This window comes from Gopherus flavomarginatus, chromosome 1 (genome assembly GCF_025201925.1).
Source record: "Gopherus flavomarginatus isolate rGopFla2 chromosome 1, rGopFla2.mat.asm, whole genome shotgun sequence".
In the NCBI taxonomy this organism is placed as follows: Eukaryota; Metazoa; Chordata; order Testudines; family Testudinidae; genus Gopherus; species Gopherus flavomarginatus.
Window position 1 is genome coordinate 68,933,100 of NC_066617.1, and position 24,445 is coordinate 68,957,544.

At 41.1% G+C, this 24,445-nt stretch overlaps 1 protein-coding gene across 1 annotated transcript; it reads right to left on the minus strand.

Moving 5' to 3' along the window:
* Positions 1 to 4,387: 4,387 nt before the first annotated feature.
* IFNG (interferon gamma) lies at positions 4,388 to 9,904 on the minus strand. The gene is made up of 4 exons (XM_050924177.1): positions 9,785 to 9,904; positions 7,192 to 7,260; positions 6,507 to 6,692; positions 4,388 to 4,522 (listed from the first exon to the last, which is right to left on the minus strand). Exons 1-4 carry the CDS (start codon positions 9,902 to 9,904, stop codon positions 4,388 to 4,390), a joined length of 510 nt encoding a protein of 169 aa, XP_050780134.1.
* Positions 9,905 to 24,445: the final 14,541 nt, after the last annotated feature.

Below are 24,445 nucleotides of genomic sequence, written 5' to 3' on the forward strand. Positions count from 1 at the left end.
CTTTATATCTAGATGTTTACATTTACAGTTAACCATATTATTTCCTCAGATACAGAACAGACATATTTATTGAACACTTCTGCCTTCTCTGCATTATTATTGTTAATTCTACCATTTTTATCTAGTAATGGACCAATACGATTGTAGGGACTCTTTTTGTTCCTCATATATTTTAAAAATTCTTCATTTCCCTTAACTCTGCTGGCCATAGATTTCTCCCTGTATCCCTTTGCTTTCCATATGAGTGTTCTGCAATTCCTAACTTCTGATTTATGTTCATTGCTATCAACTTCCCCTTTCTTCCATTTGTTCTATATTATTATTTATGGCTGCCTTCACTTCCCCTCTAAACTAGGTCAGTTTTTTAACCAGTACAGCCTTCTTCCTCAGTTGTGGGTTTGTGGCTTTTCAGGAATCTACTAAGGTGTTCTTAAGTGATTCACAATTATCATTCATATTTTCTGATTAAATTCTTCCTCTCAGATTATTTGTTTCATAATTGTTTTCAGTTTTGTGAAATTGGCCTTATTATAACCTCAAGCATATATATATTACTAGTCTGGAATTTATTCTGCCTGCATATATATATATATATATATATATATATATATATATGCAGGCAGAATAAATTCATATGGATTAGGTTGATGACTGTTGTTTATTCTAGGTAATGATGAAACAGAAATGTAATTAAATTACTTGCACTCTCTAATGAAGAAAACCTTAGATGTAGACTTCTACTTTTGGGATAATGAAAGGGAAATAACATTTTAAACATTGCAGTCAATAATTTTGTCTCTTTTTAAACACAAAGTTATTTTGGATCAAATGATCACTTGTACCCAAGGGTTTTCTGAAGTAAGTGATCTGTGAATGGGCAAGATCCCTAAACAGCTCTCTTAGTGCAGCACGCTTACACTATGTTAGCATCCACACCCATTTTCCAGGGTGTTGCTTTTATTTCTAATTGAAAGGACTTGTGCTTCAATCTAAATTTTCTCCTGAGCTGGGCTTGTTCCCCAGGTTTCTTCCTTTTGGGCATCTTTGTCCCTGCCCCTAATTCCCTCCTCAGAGAGTAAGACTACATCCTTCTTCATTTCTAGGCTGGAGGTGACAAGAGCCACTTGATCTGGTGAGTGAGATAGCTCCCCTATCTTTTTGTAGGTTCCTAGCACCTGACATCTGAGTGAATCCATAAAAGAGCCCTGTATCTCTATCCTACAGAGTCCTAGAACCTGACACTCTGTCATGGGTCCATAATGCAGGGTTCACATAGACAAAGACATATCTCAGTCTCGAGGACAAATTATGACACTACCTGAGGATATTATAATTATCAGAACAGCCAGCGTGCCCCAGCTCCAGGGCAGTCTTCTTGTCTGGCTGCCCCAGAGCCATAGACAATGGAAGCTCTGGGGTTTCCTGCTCTGAGGAAAACAGTATGGGGTCCTGTCCCAGAGCTGTGACCCCTGGAAAGCCTAGGCTGACGAGGAACTGTAAGCCTGAGTTCCCTGGGCTTCTGGGTTCATTGTTCCTTACCAGCTTGTCAGGCAGGCTGCTCTGGAGCTAAGTAAGTAGGTTTAAAAGCATTCCTGGGTTCTGTTGGACCTTCATTGACATCAGACTGGCTCGGTGAAGCAAAAAAATATTTTCCAATCAATGTTACTCTCACTGACTGCAACTGGAATCATGCATATGCCACAGCTCTGAAATTCATGCCCTTTGGTTTATAGTCACAACAAAGTGACTCAGTAAACCTGGAGACTTGAACCAGTTTTGGAGGAAACAGTTGTTCTCGATTGTACTCATCACAAACGTGTATGTATGCATTACAAGTGATTTTCATTGAAATAGCTCTGGACTCTAGCCCTGAGAATCCTATGTATGTATTTAACATACACAATGCATTGCTCTCTCTCTCTGTCTCTCTTTCTCATTTGGAGTATGTGTCATTTCATGGGAGATTACTTAATGAAAAAACCTGCTGCCGGGGAAGCAAATCCAGCTGTAGCAGCTTATGCTCTTGTTTCTTAAAAAACACCAAAAAATTTAAAAAAAAACCCACAGAAGCTTATAGCATAGAAAAAGATCCTGAAACTTGAGTGTATAGCACTAATTCCCAATGAATTAATATGCCACTATTAGAATTTACAATATTGTCATGCCTAGGATTGGCCCCTTTGTGCTAGATGCTGTATAAACACTTAGAATGACATCATCCTGAAGAGCTAAAATTCTAATTTCAGATAAGACACAACTGCCTACATTTTGAAAAATGACCAGTGATTTTGGGCACACAACTCAAGACCCCTTAAAGAGGCCTGATTATCAGAGCGTAAGGGCTCAACTCTGTTTAAGGTATTTTAGTTTAGCTGTCATTAGTTGGCTGATTTCTGGCAGGCATCATGGTAGAAGTGGGCCTTGTGCAGAGATCTGAAGGATAGTGGCTTTATGGACTAGCTCAGGGAGGTTATTTGATGCATGGGGGGACAGTGCGGAGCTAAGTGCAGAAACAGCTGTGGGAGAAGTGGACAAACAAGCAAGCCAGGCTGCCATCACTGAGGAGGAGAAAAGAGTGATGGAAAGAAAGACCAAAGCAGATAGGTAGGGAGGAGCAGATTTATGAAGGGCCTTGAAGGTGAGGACCGGAACCTTGAGCTTGGGAGAGTGGAAAAAGAGGAGGCAGTAGAGATATTTGAAGAGAAGAGTGACAGGCAAGGAAGAAAGGAGAGCTCTAAAAGAGTATGTGCTCAGGAAAGCATTGTCCCCCCGTAGCTCACTGCTGTATGGGGGGGATTACGCAGGCTGCATCATCCCTTATGGTGGTGCAGCTTGCTTCTCCCTGAGCCACTGTGGATGACCAAGATCATGACTCTACTTCCTCCCTTGTCCCTTTGAGACAATATGCTTTCTCCCAAAGGCACAAGGGAAAGCAGTCTCTAAGCTTCCCAAATCTGAGGACTGTGACTGTCAAAGTCTCTTGCCTGATGAAAGCAGTGGGGAATTGGTTGGAGGTCTTTGCATGCTCCACACAACCCTTTGCAGCTTTTCTAGGGCCAATCACTATTTAGCCCAAAGTTTGTTACACTACAAAAATAATGGCAAAAGTGAAGTTCTGAATCAACTTATTACCTTGCAATGGTACTTGGAATGCTTGCTGTTTACTATGTATGTTTCCCAGGCTGCCTGTTCCTTTTCATGGAAAAATTTGAAATGTTGTGGGTTTGGTATGAATTGGAACAGAACCAAATAAAATTCAAACTATCGAATTTCTCCATGAAACAACTACCTTTCTGTGCCCAGCTCTTAGTGGGAGCCTTGCGTACTCTGAAAAATCAGGCCTTAAGTTACCCTGTGGTAATGCTTCTTCAGCACAACAAAGTTATCAGTATTTGTACAAAGCCTCTGACACAAGGTGAAATAAAACGTATTTGTCATATATCAGCATAACTGCATAGCTTGGGATCATATGGAGTAATGGACCCACTCCCAAGCTGGGAACCTTTCACAAAGAACCATCACACAAGATGAATAAATATAAAATTATACTTTTATTCAAACATTTTTGTTATTAAATATAGAAATAAGGGGATTATTTTTCATTTGAGTAAAATCAAAGTCTTAAATAATATTGTAGTGCAACTATTTGCATATTCACCTGAGATAAAGTACTTGTATGCTACTTATTATATAATAAATATATCTGCCACCTTTTAAATTCTCTAATACAGAGATGAAACATTAAAAAAATCAGTGGCTCAAAATTCAGACAAAATACATGTACAATATATAGTCTCGCTTCCTGTTAGACAGCTGGCAATGTTTAGTTGCCTTATCCCTCTAACAATTTCAGGATTTTAAAAAATAGTTAGCATCCATCAGCCATCAAGGCCCCAGTTCAGGAAAGCATTTCAACATATGCACATTTTAAAGCATGTACTTAAATCCCTTAGAGTTGAGTGGGACTTCAGTGTCTGCTTAACTTTAAGGACATTCTTCATTGCTTTCCTGAGATGCTTTTCTGATTCAGTGCCCTCTTTTCAGCCCAATTAAATAAATGATCAGTCATAACCATATTAATTTTAGCTATCAAGATAGTACCAGAAGGTCTGTTAAATACAGTATTGGGTCTACATGGTATGTTTATATGAAGTTCACAGGGAATATCAGGTAAACGTTGCACAGCTCTGCATTATCCAGTTAATAAACATATAGAAGATAAACAGGAATTCTAGACATATTATTTCTTACGCAACAGTAGGAATTATAAATACTTTGCTGGTGTTTCTACAAAATAGATTTCATTATAAATAATGATTGAAAATAGTTAAATATTAATAAATAGATTTATATAAAAACAGAATAACAAAAGGTATAACTAAGCCTTTCAACATTTACATTTCCTTTTCTGATTTTGGCTCCTTTTTCTCTTTATGTGAGTAGTTGGATGGTCCAGTAGTAGTTTTTGTAAGGTGGGGAAAAGTTCGTTAACAGCTTTGCGTTGGATTTTCTTATCATTCATCTGGTTCAAAAGACAAAAGAAATGGTCATTTCAAAAGGTACTGTACCTTTATTAGCATGTGCTATGGTCTAGGCCAGCAGTTCTCAAACTGTGGGTTGGGACCCCAAAGTGGGTCACGACCCCATTTTAATGGGTTCACCGGGGCTGGCATTAGACTTGCTGGGGCCTGGGGCTGAAGCTGAAGTCCTCAAGCTTTGGCTTTAGCCCTGGGTGGTGGGGTTCAGGTTAAGGCCCCTCCACCCTGGGTCTGAAGCTCTTGGGCTTTGGCCCCCACCTGAGGCAGCAGGCTCGGACTTTGGCTTTGCCCACTCCCCACCCCCGCCATCTGGGGTCGTGGGGCTCAGGCTTCAACCCCTGTCCTGGAGTTGTGTAGTAATTTTTGTTGTCAGAAGGGGGTCGCGGTGCAATGAAGTTTGAGAACCTATGATCTAAGATGTTATACGGGGCATTACGTGATAGGGCAAAGTAACACATTGATGAAGAATAGCAATAACCCATCAATCCATCAACCAGTTCAGATAAGGAAGAGCAATCTTCTAATGAACTTTGTTGTCCAATTTCCAGGCTGCTTTATGACATGGTACAAGTCAACAGCATTCTATGCAACTGAGCTACTCTGCGGCTCATCATGATATAGTAGGATAACATTTGAGTTACTGTGGTATTGGAGGACAAATTATTAAAGCAGAGCCATATGCTGATGGCTGTAATTGAAATCAATGGAGTTAAACTGGTATTAACGGTAGAATCTGATACAGAATGTCACTTTTGGAGGCTTTCTTTTAACCCTGCTTGAGGTCTGACTATGAACTGATTACTACTTCCTCAACCCAGTTTAGGAGACAAATGGCTATTAACTATGTAATAATCTGACGTAAGGTTAAGGTTGTCTGTTACTCTCATTGACTCTATTTTCATTCATTAATTTTTAGATTAAAATGTTTCAGATGTTAAAATGCATCAGTTGAGCTACTTTGTGAGCACACATACATAATTAAAAAAAACACAGATAAAAACATTAACTAAAAAATTGCCTTGTAGGATATGACTAGATTGTCTTCTCCACAGTGAATACACTTAAGAACATAAGAACAGCCATACTGGCTCAGACCAAAGGTCCATCTAGCCCAGTACCTGTCTTCCGACAGTGGCCAATGGCAGATGCCCCAAAGGGAATGAACAGAACAGGTAATCATCAAGTGATCCATGCCCTGTCACCCAATCCCAGCTTCTGGCAAACAGAGGCTAGGGACATGATTTATGCCCATCCTGGCTAATAGCCATTGATGGACCTTTCTTCCATGAATTTATCTAGCTCCCTTTTGAACTCTGTTATAGTATTGGCCTTCACAACACCCTCTGGCAAGGAGTTCCAAAGGTTGACAGTGCGTTGCGTGAAAAAATACTTTCTTGTGTTTGTTTTAAACCTGCTACCTATTAATTTTGTTTGGTGGCCCCTTGTTTTTGTATTATGAGAAGGAGTAAATAATACTTCCTTGTTTACTTTCTCTATACCACTCATGATTTTATACACCTCTATAATATCATCCCAAGATGAAAAGTCCCAGTCTTATTAATCTCTCCTCATACAGAAGTCCTTCTATACCCCTAATCATTTTTGTTGCCCTTTTCTGAACCTTTTCCAATTCCAATATATCTTTTTTGAGATGGGGCGACCACATCTGCATGCAGTATTCAAGGTGTGGGCGTACTTTGGATTTATACAGAGGCAATATGATATTTTCTGTCTTATTATCTATCCCTTTCTTGATGATCCCCAACATTCTGTTCGCTTTTTTGACTGCTGCTGCACACTGAGTGGATGATTTCAAAGAGCTATCCACTTAGACAAAAGCCTAAAAGAGTAAAGGGGCCTTAGACTTTGTCCTGAAAGTCAAGAAGCTGAGGCTCTGTTGCCGCAAAAGGGGAATGAATTCTAGATTTTGCCTTCATAAAACAAAAGGAAAAAAAGAAATATCCTTACCGGAAGTTTTGCCAACTCCATTAGGTCTTTTACTTTTTTGAAGCTTTCAGTTAGGCTGTTATTCAACGTATGCAGGGCATTGTGTATGTTCTTGACGTGCAATTTATCCGTAGCTGGGCCAATATTATCAAACATTTTCAAGTACATGGAAATGATCTGGCTGAGTATGATTTTTTTTTCAGTTGCCTGTTAGAAATACAGCACATAAAAGCGTTTAATGAACTTCCATCAACAGCAAAATGTAGAAAATCAAAATGAAGGCCCTCTGCTGTGATCAAAGAGTACTCAGGACAGGGGAATGCAAAGATGGCCTAAAACCTTGATTCTGGGTTGGCTGGGCCTTGAGCTGAGCACCTGGCATAAACTAAAGTATCCTGAGGGCTGTTGTAACTTGTGCCAGCTGCCGCAATCCCAAGGAGCAATTACAGCAGCCCAGTGATCAATGATACATAGGAGCTCCCTGGCTACCCCCCTTTTTTCCAAGCCATGTCCCCTACACTAGCAGAGAAGGCAGCAGAAAGTCATAGGAGCCACTATGTCAGTTCTAAGCTACTAAGGGATCTCAGACTCTGAGGTGATTCTCCTGTGGCCAGTTACTTCGGGTTGAGAGCCACTTTGCACAAGCAGCACAATGCAAAGCAGCTGCACCGGTGCTCAACATCTGGTTCTAAGGATGTAAGCTTACCTCTGTCCAACTTTTCAGTCTTTCTGTGAAAATAGATCCTCCCTCAGCTACATCTGACTGACTTGAATTCTGGAATGGAACATAGAAATGACTTAGGAGACACCAAGATTTACCGAAAAACAAACAGGACCCTCCATTGAAATGGACGGGAGTAATAGTGAAATACATACAAGAATTATTTTTGCTTTAAGGATTTTCAGCTATTATAAGTCTTTCATCTCGGAGGAATTATACAACTACATTCACTAAACTGTCAAGTCCCACTGGCATTCTGTTAATTGCACAACAAATATCATTAGTTAACTTACCTATACCTTTTCCGCCTGCAGTTCATCTGATAAGCAACTAGCTACTCACAGTGTGTAGGTTACTATGTGCTCTTTGTGGATACTGACATTAACGACTAAAAAATAAATACCAATAGACACAGCAAATTGTTCTTTGAATGGTCTGATCTAGTTTTATCTTGTTTTCTGAGGGATTTAAGGCCAGCAGTGCAAAATCAGTGGGCCTAACCCTTCATTCATTCCTTTCACAGTACTTAGGAAAATCTCCCGTTGACTTTAGCGAAGGAATGGGAATTCATTTACCTTAGTGAAAATTTTGTGTCAGTAAAGATTCCAGTGCAACAGGGTGACCAGACAGCAAGTGTGAAAAATCGGGACGGGGGTGGGGGGTAACAGGAGTCTATATAAGAAAAAGCCCCAAATATCAGGACTGTCCCTATAAAATCGGGACATCTGGTCACCCTACAGTGCAAAGGGCCTATTCAGAGTGATTTTCACATGCGGAGACGACCCGTGCCTGCCGATAGCCGGGGAGCAAAGTGAGGGCAGCTGGCTTCAGCAGTGTTAGTGAGCATGCTCTGTCCGTGTGAGCATGCTCAGTATACGCCAAGCAGCATATCTGAGGGGAAGGCACGTGACACTGCATATGCCCCTCCCCTGTGTCATCCCTGCTCACGTGATTCCCATGTTAAGGGTTTGAATCTGGCTTAAGTAGTGCCCATAGGCCTTCCCTGTTTGGGTGAATTGCAAAGAGCCCAGTTCTAGTAAACTTGTCATTTCAGAGTCAGAACTCCTGTAATATCAGAGGTCTGTAAAAACTGGGGGAAAATCCGATATCCCACTCTCAGACTGAGGGATGCAAAGATATTGTGGACTAGAGAGTATTTCGCATAGCTGGAAAACTGGTGTTCTGTATGCTGTAGCTCAATGATTGCAGAGTTAGAAAATCCAGGGCTTTAAAAATATTTTTCTAGGGGAAATTTAGTTATTTTTACTAGCCCTGATAAAACATAATCCTAACAATACAACGTGAATCATTCATTTTTTGTTTGTTGAATAATGTAATTACAGTGACTTCAGTGAGATAATCTGCACACTTAAGTGCTTTGCTGGATCAGGGCTTTCCTGTCAATTTTGAGAAGTGCTGAGCACCTGCAGTGGGCTTGAACTCTTGCCTTCAGTGAAAACAATAAGTGCTCAGCACCTCCCAGGATCTGGCCCTACATAGTCACATATACTATAATAGGAATCTAACATATAATCACAATAATTTTATTTATATAAAATCAATATTGCATTTAATCTTCAAGCACTTGACAAAAATTAAACAAACCTTACAACATTCCTTTATGGTTATTACTGTACTCATTCTACTGACAGATAAACACCCAAAATCAGTGGCTGATCTGGAAATGGAAGCCCATGATCCTAGCCCCAAGTTCTTTGCTGTGGCTGCAAGAGCATTCTGCATCTTTCATTCATTTAAGGAAATGAATTTAAAATATAAAAAAAACAATTAATGCCCACCCCATCCTACAGCTCTTACTCCCATTAATAATCCCAGCTGACTGACTCCTAAGCGATCATACATTTATTAACATAACATTTACACAATCTCTATGAAAAGTGCTAATGTTGCAGATCTAGTATTTTTGCAAACATCATAATTTCAGTGTATGCAAGCAGGATTAATAGAGCAATGTTTCAAAAATACTAAAGAATAAGCACTAGGGGCCGCCTTTGAGCAATGTAACAAGAAAAAAGCACCAGATGCATTTGCTAAAGCAAAGGATCTCCTTTCATCTCTATCATTTTCATTTGTTCCTGATTACATTTAACTACTACTTAATCCCCTATCTCTGGTAAATGTAACTTTATCACCCTAAAACTAATGATCATCCAAGAGGTTGCATCCTAACTGTTACAAGATTTTCTCATTATGCATTGTTCCATGTAATTGATTGCTAAGGGAACTGGGAGAATGTTCCCCACTATGAAGCAGAAACAGTTGTATTAATTTTTCCCAGATAGATTCAAAATACTACATTACTTTAATTAGTTCAGTTGAAGGGACCTGAGTTTTGGTGACAAAGGTGAATAGCACAGAGACATTGTCTAGCATCAAACTATATTCAAATAAACAATTAACTATAAAAGCAAACCTACACGTTGTAACAGGACTATATTACATTGATTGTCATAAACCAAACTCTAGCCAACTTTCAGTAATATTGAAGTCCAATTGGTGTCTAAAGCATTAACAGTAAGAGAGGAAGAAGAATGAATTATTAGATGGTTATACTTACAAAGTCAGCTTTGAGTTTTTCTATATCTTCTTCTATTTTAGGAAGAATTGATTGACAAAAGAAACATCCAAAACAAGAGCTGATAGATAGAAGGATGAAGAGATAAATCTGAGGAGTCATTGCAGTGGAGACACTGAAGTAAAAATGCTGAAGTAGTTTCTGAATGTGGCTATCAGGCCTAAAGCAGGGAGTCAACCTTCTAACAGTCAGGTCTGGTATTAGAAGAAAGCCGAGTAGTGAACTTCATCTGTCTTGCTGGTGGTATTTATACCTGGGTGTTGAATATTTTTATCTCATCATCAGAATTACGCATTGTTCACAAGTTTTAGAAGATGAGATGGTGTTAGATAGGATGTGATGCTCATTGGTTTTATTAATAGGTATGGTTTGTGGGACTTTAGCGTTTAAAGTTTCCTTTAAATGACTAGGTCTCCCATGTGACAGAATATGATGCTCGGTTACGTGTCCAGCCCTGCCACCGTTGAGGGATCCCTCGAAAGCATTTTCAACCTGGCACTGGAAATTTTCCAGATGGCTCATCAGCCCCATTTAAAGGTAAAATTTACATGGTGTGCTGAAAAGTTTCAATGGTTTGTTTGTGGTTGGGAACAAGCAGGAAAGGAAATTCTGGTACAACTTGGGGAAGTGGAGTCTTACGAAGCGTATATGCTGTGGCTCAGGCAAGATTCTTGCAAACCATCAGAAAGCAAAGAAATCATATTGTGTGGTTAAGGGGTCAGTTTGACAGTCAAGTTACTTGTCGTGTGCTTTTAAAGTAACCACTTTGAATAATGTTGGACTCTTCAGAGCTCTGAAGAATTTAAGATGATCGTTTCAATGTGATATTTTATGCAACTTAAATAGCCCTTTCTTTAAAGACAGAAATGTTTTCATAATATTTTCTTTTTTCCAGTCTAGCCTCAGTGACTGTAGAAAATGAAATTCTGATACCAATGTGAGGACGTATTTTATTAAGTCTTTGGCTCTGCAGGTTCTTTCTTTCTGCAAAGCAGGGCCTGCAAGGTTATGCTACAGCACAACTTCAAGTGGAGACTGTGGCTGGGTGCAAGTGAGGTTGAGCTTGACACTGAGCTGTACTTAATTCTCACGCCCTGTAAGACTTTTTGCTTGCACAAAACTAGTATGGCACAAAAGCCCCTGGGCATGGGTGGAGAATGGGCATGTTTAAGGAGACATGGACCTAATCACAATCCTCCTCAGAAGTGCTGAGCTATGCACTTCCGGCCTTATTCTTGCTTAGAATGGGGTACACAGTGGGGAAATCTGCTCGATTTTGATTTGCTGGGCTCACACTCATTTTCCATGGCCATTTGTGGGAAAGAAGCTTTCTTCAGACGGATGTTCATGTGTAAAGGGATCAGGCTATTTGCAAAATCTGTTTTGTGAAGAAACTGAAACAGTGTCAGGTAGAAGCAGGGTAGCATTCACCTTAGGGAAGGAGCAGGATAGGCAGTAGGGAGAATGGAGGGGTGCTACTGGAGGGGGATAAGGGAAAAAGAAGAGAGACAGGGTCAAAAGAAGAACCAGCTCATCACATCTATGGGCTTGCTTTACAGAGGTTACAGAGGAGGAGCTCATTGCAGCCTTTGTAAAATTCAGCTTGAGGTGTTGAGGAGGATTGGATTGACACCTTAGCACTCTGAACTGCCCTGCAGGATCATTGCTGGAGTGAGCTACAGCCCTTGATTAAGTAAAACTGTTCCCAGAGAGAAGTTATCAGTGGTTCACAGTCAAGGTGGAAGAGCATATTGAGTGGGGTCCCACAGGGATTGGTCCTGGTGCTGTTCTATTCAATACCTTAATCAATGATTGAGATAGTGGCCGAGAGAGTACACTGATAAAGTTGGCTGATAAAACCAAGTTGGGAGGGGTTGCAAGTGCTTTGGAGGATAGCATTAAAATTCAAAATGATCTGGAGATATGGTCTGAAGTAAATAGGATGAAATTCAATAAGGATAAATGCAAAGTACTCCATTTAGGAAGGACCAATGAGATGCATGCATACAAAAAGGAAAATGACTACCTAGGAAGAAATACTGCAGAAAGGCGTACATACATGTATGAACCACAAGCTAAATTTGAACCAACAGTGTAACATTGTTGCAAAAAAAAGCAAACATTATTCTGGGATGTATTATCGGGAGTATTGTAAGTAAGACTCGATAAGTAATTCTTCCGCTCTACTCCGCGCTGATTAGGTCTCAACTGTAGTATTGTTCTGGGTGCCACATTTCAGGAAAGATGTGGAAATTTGGATAAAGTCCAGAGAAAGAGCAACAAAAATGATTAAAGGTCTAAAAAACATGACCTCTGAGGGAAGATTGAAAAAATTGGGGTTGTTTAGTCTGGAGAAATGATGACTAAGAGGGGACACGATAAAAGTTTTCAAGTACATAAAAAGGTTGTTACAAGGAGGAGGGAGAAAAATTGTTCTTGTTAACCGCTGAGGACAGGACAAGAAGCAATGAGCTTAAATTGCAGCAAGGGTGATTTAGGTTGGACATTTGGAAACTCTTCCTGTCAGGATAGTTAAGCAGTGGAATAAATTGCCTAGGGAGCTTGTGGAATCTGCATCATTGGAGATTTTTAAGAGCAGGTTAGACAAATCATCAGGTATGGTCTAGATCAGGGGTCGGCAACCTTTCAGAAGTGGTGTGCCGAGTCTTCATTTATTCACTCTAATTTAAGGTTTCACTTGCCAGTCATACATTTTAACGTTTTTAGAAGGTCTCTTTCTATAAATCCATAATATATAACTAAACTATTGTTGTATGTAAAGTAAATAAGGTTTTTAAAATGTTTAAGAAGCTTCATTTAAAATTAAATTAAAATGCAGAGTCCCCCAGACCAATGGCCAGAACCTGGGCACTGTGAGTGCCACTGAAAATCAGCTCACGTGCTGCCTTCGGCATGCATGCCATAGGTTGCCTACCCCAGTCTAGATAATACTTAGTCCTGCCATGAGTGACCTCTTGAGGTACCTTCCAGTCACTGCTTTTTTCACACAGCCGATTTAACGTCAGCAGCAGTGCTAGTGTGACCCAGCCTGCTAAGGTAGGGAACCATACCCCCCATGTCCACAGCAGACTGCAGATGTTCAAGTGAATGCAAATTGATTTTCTACTACAGAACATTTGTTCTGCAAAAGGTATAAAATATAAACCAAGGATGACAACTCAATTTGAAAAATGGGGCTACTCCAACTCCCCTTAAACAAGTAGATGTTGCTTAGGAACAAAGCCACAATTGAATACAACTGTTGTGTCATCATATATGACAACAAGACATTTGAGAGTGAGGGAGATGGAAACAGTTGTGCTGTGATGACTAGCACTAGTGCTAAGCTGTCTTCTGAGCAGCCAGCCTGCCAAGTGCCAATGTCTGCATATTGAGGCTAGAAGTTTCAGGCTTACTTAGATTCTCTCCCCCTCTCTTTGGCCTTTCAATAATCAATTCAATTATTAAATGCTCTCCAGAAAAAAAGGCAACATGTTTCCCGAATAAATAAGACAATTGCTGTGGGTGCTGTGAATGGAGGACATATTATTTATGGTCAGAGTCCCTTTACGTTATCTATCTCCTGTGAGTAAATGGCACCAGACTACTATCAGTATTAGCATCTTTCTTTCTTTGATAAGAAAATCCTTGATGTGGGTCATCCCCAGATCAGTGCTCTTCTCTAGATGCACTGACCTCATCTTCATCATCCTGAGGTTGGACAACTGCCTGCAATACATTCTCTTAACTCAACTGGGGCCTGCAGTCCTCGGGATCCTGTTTTTCCCAAACAAAGTGATCAGAACAGACTACTCTTGGCTAGTACTAGCAGATCTTCTAAACAGAAATATCATCGTGTCAAATTGTTAGGAGTATCCAAGTTGAGTTGATACCATGGGGCCTAAATGTGTCTTTGTGCTGGATCCCTTTCTCCTTCCACTTCCACTCCCATTGTGCTGATGAGCAGGAAAAACATTTACAAATACAACAACAGAGGGAGAGATCTTCTAACATTTTCTCCAGTCCTGGACATGGAGGCTGTTATGAATAGTCAATCACTCCCTTTCCAGCTAGGACTATTCATGTATCCATGCTGCAATTTCTGTGTGTCAGGTGCCAAAAGGGATAGATGACAAAAAAAAAAGAAAGTCAAAAAATTGAAAGAACAAAACGCCCTTATTCTACGTGGAATTCTGTTGTGTATATGAAACAGCACAACACCATGGGTGAGCCTCAGAGCCCAGACCAGAACCCTGACATGGAGGACACAGCCTATTACAAGGATGTGACTATGTCTTTCCCAACTAAACCTGTTGATTTGTGGATCAGAGAACAGAAATTGGGGATCAATAATTCAATAAATGCACTTGGTTAATTTATGAAATATTGCTGCAAATGAGCAGAGACTTGGTGTTTACCAACAGTGCAACACAGGGGAGCCTGTGTCCCAGAACACCAGGACAGAGCCCTGACATTGACACAGTTAAATGAGATGGCCTGAATTGCATCCTTGTCTTTTGCAGTATTTTATGTGACCTTTTACAGCTGAGACTAGATGTGCATATACCAGCTGCAATTACTTGGCATGAATATTACAAGAGAACATTAACTTTAGATCTGTCCCCGCCAATAATATCATAATAACCTAATATTTCTAGCAATGGTGTCTGAAGCAAGGTTTGGCTCAGGTGACTTGGAATGGCTTAAAACAATCTAAAACTTCCCAAATCCTGCTGGCCTAGCTCTTCCTAACTCCGCAAACTGCTCCCAACCGCTCCTTGAAAGAGTCAAAGACCCAGCAACTTGACCATGCCCACTCCGTCTATTGCAGGTGATGCTCCTCCCCTCGGAAATGAGAAGAAAGATCTGATTAAGGTGAGCAGCCACACAGTAGTAATACCAAATAACAAATCCATGCAGTGAACAGAGCATGTGCACAATCCATAGATTTGCGTTTGCATTGCTGAAATGTTGTTAACATAAAACATTAATTGAATACTTGTCAATAGCCAAGCACTTGTGAAAATCAAAGTCTGGTCATGAACAGTCAGGGAACAGAAAAAGGGGCAACATTTTTCCAGCAAATGTTTGGCCACAATTAGTTTGCACAACTCTGTTTCTGCTGCAAGGCTGGAATAACTTGGTGGCCACACAGCCCCTCTCTCCTCAATGCAAGATTAGGTTCTCCCTAGCACTCTGTCCTACTCATCACTTCTTATCCTGCTCTCATGTGAACCATGCTCCACACCTGTGCTGTGAATGGTCAAGTCTCAAAAGGTGGTTTAAGTTCTAATTATTAGCTCCTTCAGCTGGCTATTAACTATTTCAGAAGCAGCCAGAAGAAAAAACAAAGCATTTTTTTTCACTTTGCTGCCTGTAAGTCACCTGATCATTCAAGCAAAAGTAGAGGTTTCACATTTATCTGTTCAAGCAGCACCTGACAGCAATTTCCACCAGTGGCGTCCTTGGAAAGATGCTCATTCTGTAATATACTCATTCCGTTAAACAGAAAGAGCTGATGACTATATTACTGTATAATGTCTGGTTAAAGAAAAGCTCATTGTTTTAATGAGTGTTGTTCTAGCTCTGATATTTACATGGGTAGGATTTGTAAACCTATTAATACTTCCCAAATAAATAAATAAAGAGTAAAGGAAAATCAGGGTGCCCACAGCCTCGGTCTGAGTAGGCATTTATATTTAGCCTGACCTTTTTGAGAGCTATTCCATTATCCCTTCCATCCTTTTGTTCTTTTATTCGTCCCCCACTTTTAAAAGGCCCTACTTTGAGGAAGCTCTCCCTTGTGGGTGAGGTGGATGTGGCTCCCTTAGAACTTGTCAGAGCCTCTCCACAAGTGCTGGCCAGGAGTCATTGAAAAGCAACTTAAGGAAATCACTTTCCCCTTCAGCTGTCTCAGATTGGAACTTAGCTGAAATTTCCCTGTGATTGCTGGACAGGCCTTAAATTCCAGCACTGATGAGTCAACCTCCAATGGAGTTGGATTGCAAATGGCATCCAAAGCCTCATCTAAAATGGAGAATTATGTTATGCATAACATTAATATTTGGCCATGTCTCACTAAATTTCCCAGGAGCTTTGTAATGATTTAGAGCAAGCAGAAAGGAAAGGGTTATTTTCAAAGTGTACCACTAAACACCGTGATAAACCGAATCTTGATCATTTTAAGTACAAAGTGGAAAGGGGGGTTAAGTATTAGTTGCTCTGCAGCTCACCAAATGAGAATATAGAAATATCCTAAAACATACTATGTACAATTTAGTGAGTTCAAGACCCTTTATCATGAATAGCTATTGTTCAATGCATGGATTTTGCCTAGTATGCCAGGGAGGGGAGGAAGAGACTGTAGGGAGCCTCTTTTCTCTCTTCTTCTGTGCAGAAGTAGGGCAGGTCTCTGTGCTTCCTTGTGCATCAGCCAGGGTGAAGACCCAGCTGTCAAGCTACAATAGATGGTATTCCATGGCTCCACTCTGGTTTGGAAATGTAGCTAGGCCTTCAGCTACCCTGTGTACATGATGCTGTGGGGAGAAGTGGTGTGAGGACTTCATACTGCTCTTTTATGGAGCATGAGTAATGTCTCTTGTGGAGCACACTGGCCAAGGATTATCATGCCCTTTGCAGGCTGGATGACTCTGACCTTCTTCACCACCTCCGCAATGTGCCTCACTCTCATAAAGGCAAGATTAAGTTGGATGCCTACTACTTGGCAGTTCATTGACCAAGACTGACATCGCCAGACTGATGGATGCAATGAGGTAAAGCCAACATGCTTCCATTTATGCTGAGTGGGTCCTTCTGCGCAAGCACATTGGAAAGCAGTTATGGGGTTGATATGGATGCTTACTACCAGCCTCTGCCCTTCACCCACTCCGACCTTCTACATTTTGGAATATTCTGATGTATCTCATTAGTGACCCACTTTCACAGGCAGCTCTAGGCACCAGCAAAACAAGCAGGTGCTTGGGGCAGCAAATTACCAGAGGCGGCATAATGCTGGGGCCCCAGCTCAGACCTGAGGCAGTGTCCTGGGCTGGATCCTGACCCCCCTTTGTTCTCTGACCGGGTGCTGCCGGGGCTGTGTGGTGGGATGGGGGGAATCGTCTCAGTGGGGAGTGTGTCCCTGCCGCACTCCCATGGGTAGCGACCAGCATCCCTCAGGCAGGAGCCAGTAGTGTGGCCCTGCCCCAGTCGCAGAGCGCAGGGGATGGCGGCAGAACATGGCGGCCGAGCGGGCCGCTCCTCCAGTGCTGGCTGCAGGCTCCTCCTCGGCTTGTCCCGCCTCTACCTCCTCCTCCCTGCACCGCCTCCTGCCAGGAGAGTGGGGGTGGCAGCCTGGGCTGAGCCGAACTCATGCCGCTGCGCAGGCCGAGCTCACAGCTGGCTTGCGGGGGTCCCAGGGAGCAGGAGACCCAGGCATGCTGCCCTGTGATCACCAGCCACCGGCTGCTCTGCTCTAGGTCCCGGCAGCCGGACCCCACAGCTGCCCCAGCTCGCTCCACGTGAGTGCTACAGACAGTGCCCCCTGCCCGGCTGGCTCTGTCCCCAGCCATGCCACGGGGTGACAGCCCAGGACTCTGGAGTGTTGCTGAGACTGCCCCAAGCCAGGGTCCCAGGGGTCCACTGCCCCTCCAGCCACAGGAACCCTAGGCCAGTGTGGGAGCCGGGCCGCAGCCCTGCTCTCAGAGCCTCCTCCCCTCCCTGTGCTGCATAGCAAGATGTGGGTCCATGGCCAGGGCAGCTACAGCCATTTCAGACTGGGATTGGCACCAGAGGAGCAGAGGGGATTGTGCTCTGGCTGGAGGGACCAGGCAGTCCCCTCCCTACGCCTGCTGCTTGCTCCTGCCAGCATGGGGCTGCGACACACAGCTCCGGAAGGCAGCTCCAAGCCCCCAGCGTGCTTTGCGGGGAAGGAGAGACGGGGTAGAGCTGTTCAGTGTCTCCCACACAGCTCCAGGTCCCTCTGGCTACTCGGCAGCAACAGCCAGGCTGGGTAGCCCACCAGCAGCGTGACTTGGTCTGACCTGCATGAACCACAAGAGCCCTGGGGTTGGGGCTGACATCCTGTCTATGCCAAGGCCTCTGGCAGAGGGGCAACAAAACTCTGCCCAGGCAGACACAGCCCAGCTCACGCCTTGACCAGCCCAGTGAGTAAATGAGTGCACTAGTAGGAAATTGTTTTATTTCATTAACTACAAATTCTGTGTTTATTTTTTTTATTTTAAACAATCCAAAACAAAACATTGCAAATGTGTAAAAGACAAAAAAAAAGGGAGTGTGGTGGGGGGAGAATTTTTTTTTGCCTAGGGCGGCAAAAAAACTAGAGCAGGCCCTGCCCATTGTGAAGAGCTGGGTTCTCATCATCCCAGAAAGTGAATAAGGAAGTGTTCTTTACCACTTCACATAACACATGAATCAGGGTCACCCAATGAAATTAATAGGCAGCAGGTCTAAAACTAACATAAGGAAGGAATGCTTCACACAACACACAGTCAGCCTGTATAACTTGTTGCCAGGGGATGCTGTAAAGGCCAAAAGTATAACTGGGTTAAAAAAATAATTAGGTAAATTCCTGGAGTATAAATCCATCAATGGCTATTAGCCCAGATGGTCAAGGATGCAATCCCATGCTCTCGGTGTCTCTAAACCTCTGACTACCAGAAGCTGGGACTGGACAACAGTGCGTGGATCACTCGATAAATTGCCCTGTTCTGTTCATTCGCTATGAAGCATCTGGCATCAACCTTATTGGAAAACCAGATACTAGGCTAGAAAGACCATTAGTCTTACCCAGTATGGCCATTCTCATGTTCTTAGCCCTGGGGGTGAAAAACCTACTATGCAGAAAAAGGAAGGAACTTCCAACTCCCATGTAATTTTCAGATGAAAGGGATGTCAGTGGAAAAACTGCACAAGAGTAGTCATAACAGCTAACCCCAAGTACAGTCAGTGTTTCGTGAACATACTGAGAATGAAAGTCCTGAAACCTGAGTCTGAGGGTTGGCTACCAAGGGATAAAAGCCCTATAGCTTGTCCATGACTGGTCTGGGTCAGGTGACTAGGGCTCCTGGGGCTTAGGCAGAGGTAAAAATCACTGTGTAGATGTTTGGGTTCAAGCTGGAGTCCAAGATCTGGGACCCTCCACCCTTGCAGGGTCCCAGAACTCAGGCTCCAGTCCGAGCCTGAATGTCTACATGGCAAGTTTTCAGCCCCAGAGTCTGAGCCTTCAAACCCAAGTCAGCTGACTGGGCCAGTCATGTGTTTTTTTATTCCCATGTAGACATACCCTAAGTGGATTTTTCCACAAATAGTCTCTCAACTCCACCTGCTACTTTCCAGACATCTGCATCTTGAAAGTTCCACATCTCCTGCACCAGAATATTGTGTTGCAGTGCTGCTCGTTTTCACAATTTTATAGTAAGTCTCACAATATTTGGTGTTTTTCTTAAATCCTCAGCCACTGGAATCTGTGATCACATGAGAATCCCAGCTTTCATTAAACATAGAAGTAACTTTCTAGCCTTTGTGGTTGCAGAGAAAAGCTTGAAAATGTGAACCCTAAAAGCTAATTATCAGAAGGCAAATAAAAAGAACCACACATTTATTATTTTTTAAAATCTGATGATTTTAAGACAACCTCTTGATTTTGGGGGGCCTAACTCACAAATGCTTGATGTTGGTAACACTTGAAACATTGATGACTAACAGCTGGCACTTTATGAAAGCACTGATACAGTCGCTTTTGCTATCAAGCAAGTTAAAAATATTGTGTAACCGTTTTCCTATGAATTTAGTTTAGATAATCTGGTTTTAAAAATAATATAGAGGCATTCCTGCTTTCATCTGGTTTAGCAAAAGCAAGTCTTCCTAGTTATGATAAAGTGATATGAGCAAATATACATTTTATTCTGTACTTTTATTGAATACCGAGTAAAACATGCAAGGTCCCATTGCTATTATGTTGAAAGAGTCATTACTGTACCCAGATGTAAATTTATTTTTTAATTTTAAATTTTAAAGCTAGCTTTAATCAGTTACGAGTTTTGAGTTGATTTTAGCGGCTTTTTTTTTTATTTGGCTGCATAGTACTCTACAGAGGAATGGCTTCTTATGAAAACTAGTTATCCCCTAAAAAGTATCTTCCATGAGCTGAAAGTCCTTCCCAAATTAACACTGTTCTGACTGGGAAAAGGACTATGGTATATCCATGAAGACTGACGTAGGTTTTAGAAATACATTTATTTAATTAACAGCTGGAAATGATTTAGAAAATAAACATGTAACTATTGCACGTGTAATCTAGCCTGACTAGAGTCTCAGCCTTGCGACTGGTTCTTGTCAGAGTCTAAATGAGTCTCATCAGAGTCTGAATGAGTCTGTGAGAGTCACTAAGCACTGCATGGTCTCCAAAAGTATCTATAGCAGCTGTGCACTTCTCTATGAAGTTTATAACACAAGGAACTTCTTGTTTGGTTTTGCATGCTCTTCTGCCAAAGTCAGGATGGCCCTCCGCAAAACCAATAACCTGCAATAACAGCTTCATCCTTGACTCATCTTAGCATTCTGTTTTTGCATTCACAATAGCTCCTATGCCCTACCAAGTCAGTGAAACTTAAGGATCCCTCATTCATTCTGCCCTAATTCTCCTTTGGCACTCCTTGTGGCTCAGAGACAATAACCATGTTAAGACTATAGTTTTTATTAGGGCTGGCTAATAAATTTAAACTTTCTGATGTAAAACATGAAAATTCACAAAACCAGCTCTACTTTTTATATTAATAGGGGACCAGGTAGCTCACAAGTAGCAGTAATGTTATTGCTGGTTACATATTCATGTTCCCCATGTCCGGGTTTGAACTACTGCAAAGATTTTCTCAGTCACTTGATTTTTGGAATAAAAAATACTATTGCTCAAATTTGGAAATGCAGAACTCCTCCTCTCATCTCTATTCTCCCTGCCACTCCAGGGAAAGGGATAATTTTGTTTAGTCTAAGAATAAGTAAATTAATTTGGTTGTTTGATTACAAATATCTACAATATCTTGCTGTGTGATTGTTATTCCACAAGTACTTTGTTAATGCTCTTTGCCTATCAGACTTTCCACTGTTTCATTTGAATAAGATAATTGACTAACTTCTGTCCCTTGCTTTATCCCAGGTTATGAGATATATTTAGAGGTTGTATAAAGCCCTCTCTGAAGTGTAGAAATGTCCTTCAAATCAATACACTGTACAATTTAAAATCAGTGCAACAATGTTCATAAACACCCGTTGGCCAACTTCTGCCATTTTTTTCACCCATTTCAGACAATTTCACTGAATTCCATTCAATTCTGTTGAAGTCCAAAGGGTTATGAGTCATGTAAATCAGAGCAGGACTGGGCCAATGAAATCCAAATCCTTTGGCCTCAGACATTATATTCACAATCACAGATTCTTCCCCCTCCCCAGGTCAATATTGTATTGGTCAGTCATCATTCATTATTTGCAGTATGTGTGTGCATGTGTATAGATGTGTGCCTGTGTCACATATGCAGGTCTGTATGAATACATGTTTGGTTTAAATTTGCTTTCTCTTTCTAGCTTTGTAAAAGCCAAATCCCTTAAGGAGATCTGAATAAACAGATTCTGTGCCAGCACAGAGCTGTGCTGAAGTCAATGGGGAATTCATGAAGGGGCAAAGGTTTGCCTGTGCAGATCCAGTTGCAGGATCAGGCCCTGTTATAGTACCATGAGTCTCAGATTGCCCAGGTCCATCCAGGAGTTCAGGGCTACTTTCCCTTATCCAAAGCAAAGATGAGTTTGTATTAGCTTTCCACTAATGGAAGCAGCTGTCTGCTACCTCCACAGATATCTCTGGTGTCTAATATTCACTTTCCTTTTCACAAGATCTTATCCATTTCCCAAGAAAATACCCCCTGAACTTCCACCTCCAGATTGTGTGATATCCTCACTTTATATACTCTATTATTTTTAAAGGGATATGACAAAAGAATACACTAGAGTTTCTCAAGGTCTTGGTAATGAACTACAGATCCTTTTTCATGTAGGTTCCTGTCTGGTTACAGAAAATCATTATCATCTGATACTTATTTTAGGATCCATGTGAAACAAGTTAGAGAATACAGTCAACTTCCTAGCGGACAGGTGTCCACATCAGAAAAACCATCATCGTAGTCCGTTCTTTGTTAGAAATTTAGTCAAGAGTTGAACTTTGAACAGACGACCTTGGTTTCCGGTACTGTCAGTGTAGCACTTTTCATAAAATTTTGCTTCAAATAGAATTTTGGTTAAAAAAAAATCATCTGCTGATCTTTTAGGCTTTTCTACCCCCTCATTGAGCCTGCCCCACTCATTTTCTTAACATGACAAGTCTATTGAACTCTCTTCATGTGTTAATGGTTTGATGATTCACTGCTTTTTGTCACATTGGATTTTATTTATTTCCATTCTTTAAATTAAAAAAGTCTCCATCCCATTCTCTGGGTGAATTTGCACAATTCGGCTTTCACAGTTAAAAATGCCCTAATTGTACAGATTTGTGTGTCATTAATCATTCGTGTGTTTACTTTGTAAGAAATTACCAATAAATATAATACATAGCAATGCATGTTGAATTGTACTCTTATAAGTTGGATTGCACGCTAGGATTCTTGTCTTTTTACTTGTTTCAAAAAGCACCATTAGTGGCCCAGAGTAATAACTTAATAATGTGAATGTCCACATGTTAATGTGTGTATGTCTGTTTATAATTTAATTAGAAATATTAAGGACAGCTTAGGAGATATTTGTGAAATACCTGAATGGACTTTCCTTGTCATAGCCATTTAGAAATGTATAAGGGAGTTTCCTGGTTTCCTACTTGCAGTGTGATGCAATCCCTTCTTTTAAAATGATCCATTATATTGTTTTCGGTGGGGTTTCCCCTCACTGTCTCTGCTCTTTTATTGCCATTCATCACTGTGGTGACTAAGCAAACCATTTTTCTTTAATCATAGAAATAGGAGTACCCATGGCAAAGCAGGTATGCAAATTCAGACTTACCTCCTCTGTCCTGCCTCTGGATCATTATGAGTGGGTGAGAAATTCTGTTGTATATCAATCCAGCCACAGATGCCAGTTTACCTTAAACTGGGCTTGTTAATGAAAATTTGACTGCCAAGAATTTCCAGTTCAGGTTTGAATTTTAAATGCAAACCAGAAATGTGCAACAACTTTAGTTTCTAGATGCCGTGCAATAAACTGTGCAGCCATGATGTGTTTCCTCTTGATGTGACAGGAAATAAGACTGCCTATTGAAAAGCTACTGTGGGCAGCCTGTGAATACATTTTATAAGTTACACTTCTTGTCTTTTCAGAGATCTTAACTACTGAAGTTGAGATGCCTTGGGTGGGTGCTTGAGAATATACTGATTTAGTATTCTGAAAATCCCTAAAACTAAAAAAAAAAAATTAACGAGCAAATGAACATGAAATAACATTTAGAAAGCCAAAGAATTTAGCAGAAATAATTTGTTTCTGCTTCTTTGAGCATGGCATCGGGTCTCCACCCCAAAGAGCTTATTTACCGATTCATAAGATGAGAAAACAATGGGTGGGCAAAACAAATGTGGAGAAGAACAACGTCAATAATTAATTACCAGAATTTAACATAATCAAAACATAAACAGCACTGCTTGCAAGTGGCAATTTTTTTTAATGTTTAAAAACATCTGTATTAATTAAACATTTGTTTGGAATTGGATAGCTTTCCCTATGCAGGTGCCAATTGTGCAAACACTTACACATCGGCTTAACTGTATGCATGTGAGTAGTTATGGACTTCAGTGCAGCTGTTCACAAGTGCAAAGTTAAGTATTTGCAGGATCAGGGCCACCGTTTTCAATAGTGCTGACCTTCCTAAATATAACCAGACTAGAAGCCCATACTATCAGGCCACATCCTATTTTTTTTTCTCCTCTCACGGATAGATTCTACATCACAGGTTACTGACTATGCTGAGGGTAACACTGGTAACTTGTCAGGAAATCTGCTTAAGCAATGGGATCTTTCAGGTATTGCTGGGAATGTAAAAGTACTGACTGCGATATGGTTAGTCATCTAATAATGGCAGCTGACGTTTCATTAGATTTTTGTGAGTGTGATTGTATTTATTTAATGGTTTGGTAAAATGCATCAAATCCTGGGTGATATCTATGAAAAACATGTACATTAAACATTTGCAGGCTACTACTTGGTCTCCACCACTTTTTACATAAATATATACAAAGGGTCTGCAGGGTTCTTGCCTCAGTCTCTATGCACCTTCAATACAGTACACGGCTATGTTATCCAGAATCAATATACAGTACAGCCCTTCTTAGGTTTAAAATCCTAACAAAAACATGTACAAATCAAATTACGTACATTCAGATTGTTAAAGGTTCATAACTCGGTCAAATCAAAATTAGTTTTTGTCAAAACTCCGAAGGCCCCGTATTTCCACAACAAGTTTCAGCTGTCAAAACCCAGCCATTTTGGCTGTATAGTTGCTCAGAAAAGGACACAAGACATTTTTAAAATTGGAGAAAAGTGTGGATTTTTTTCACTTCCTCACAATGAAGAATGGCAAATCAGTTTTGCCCAGAT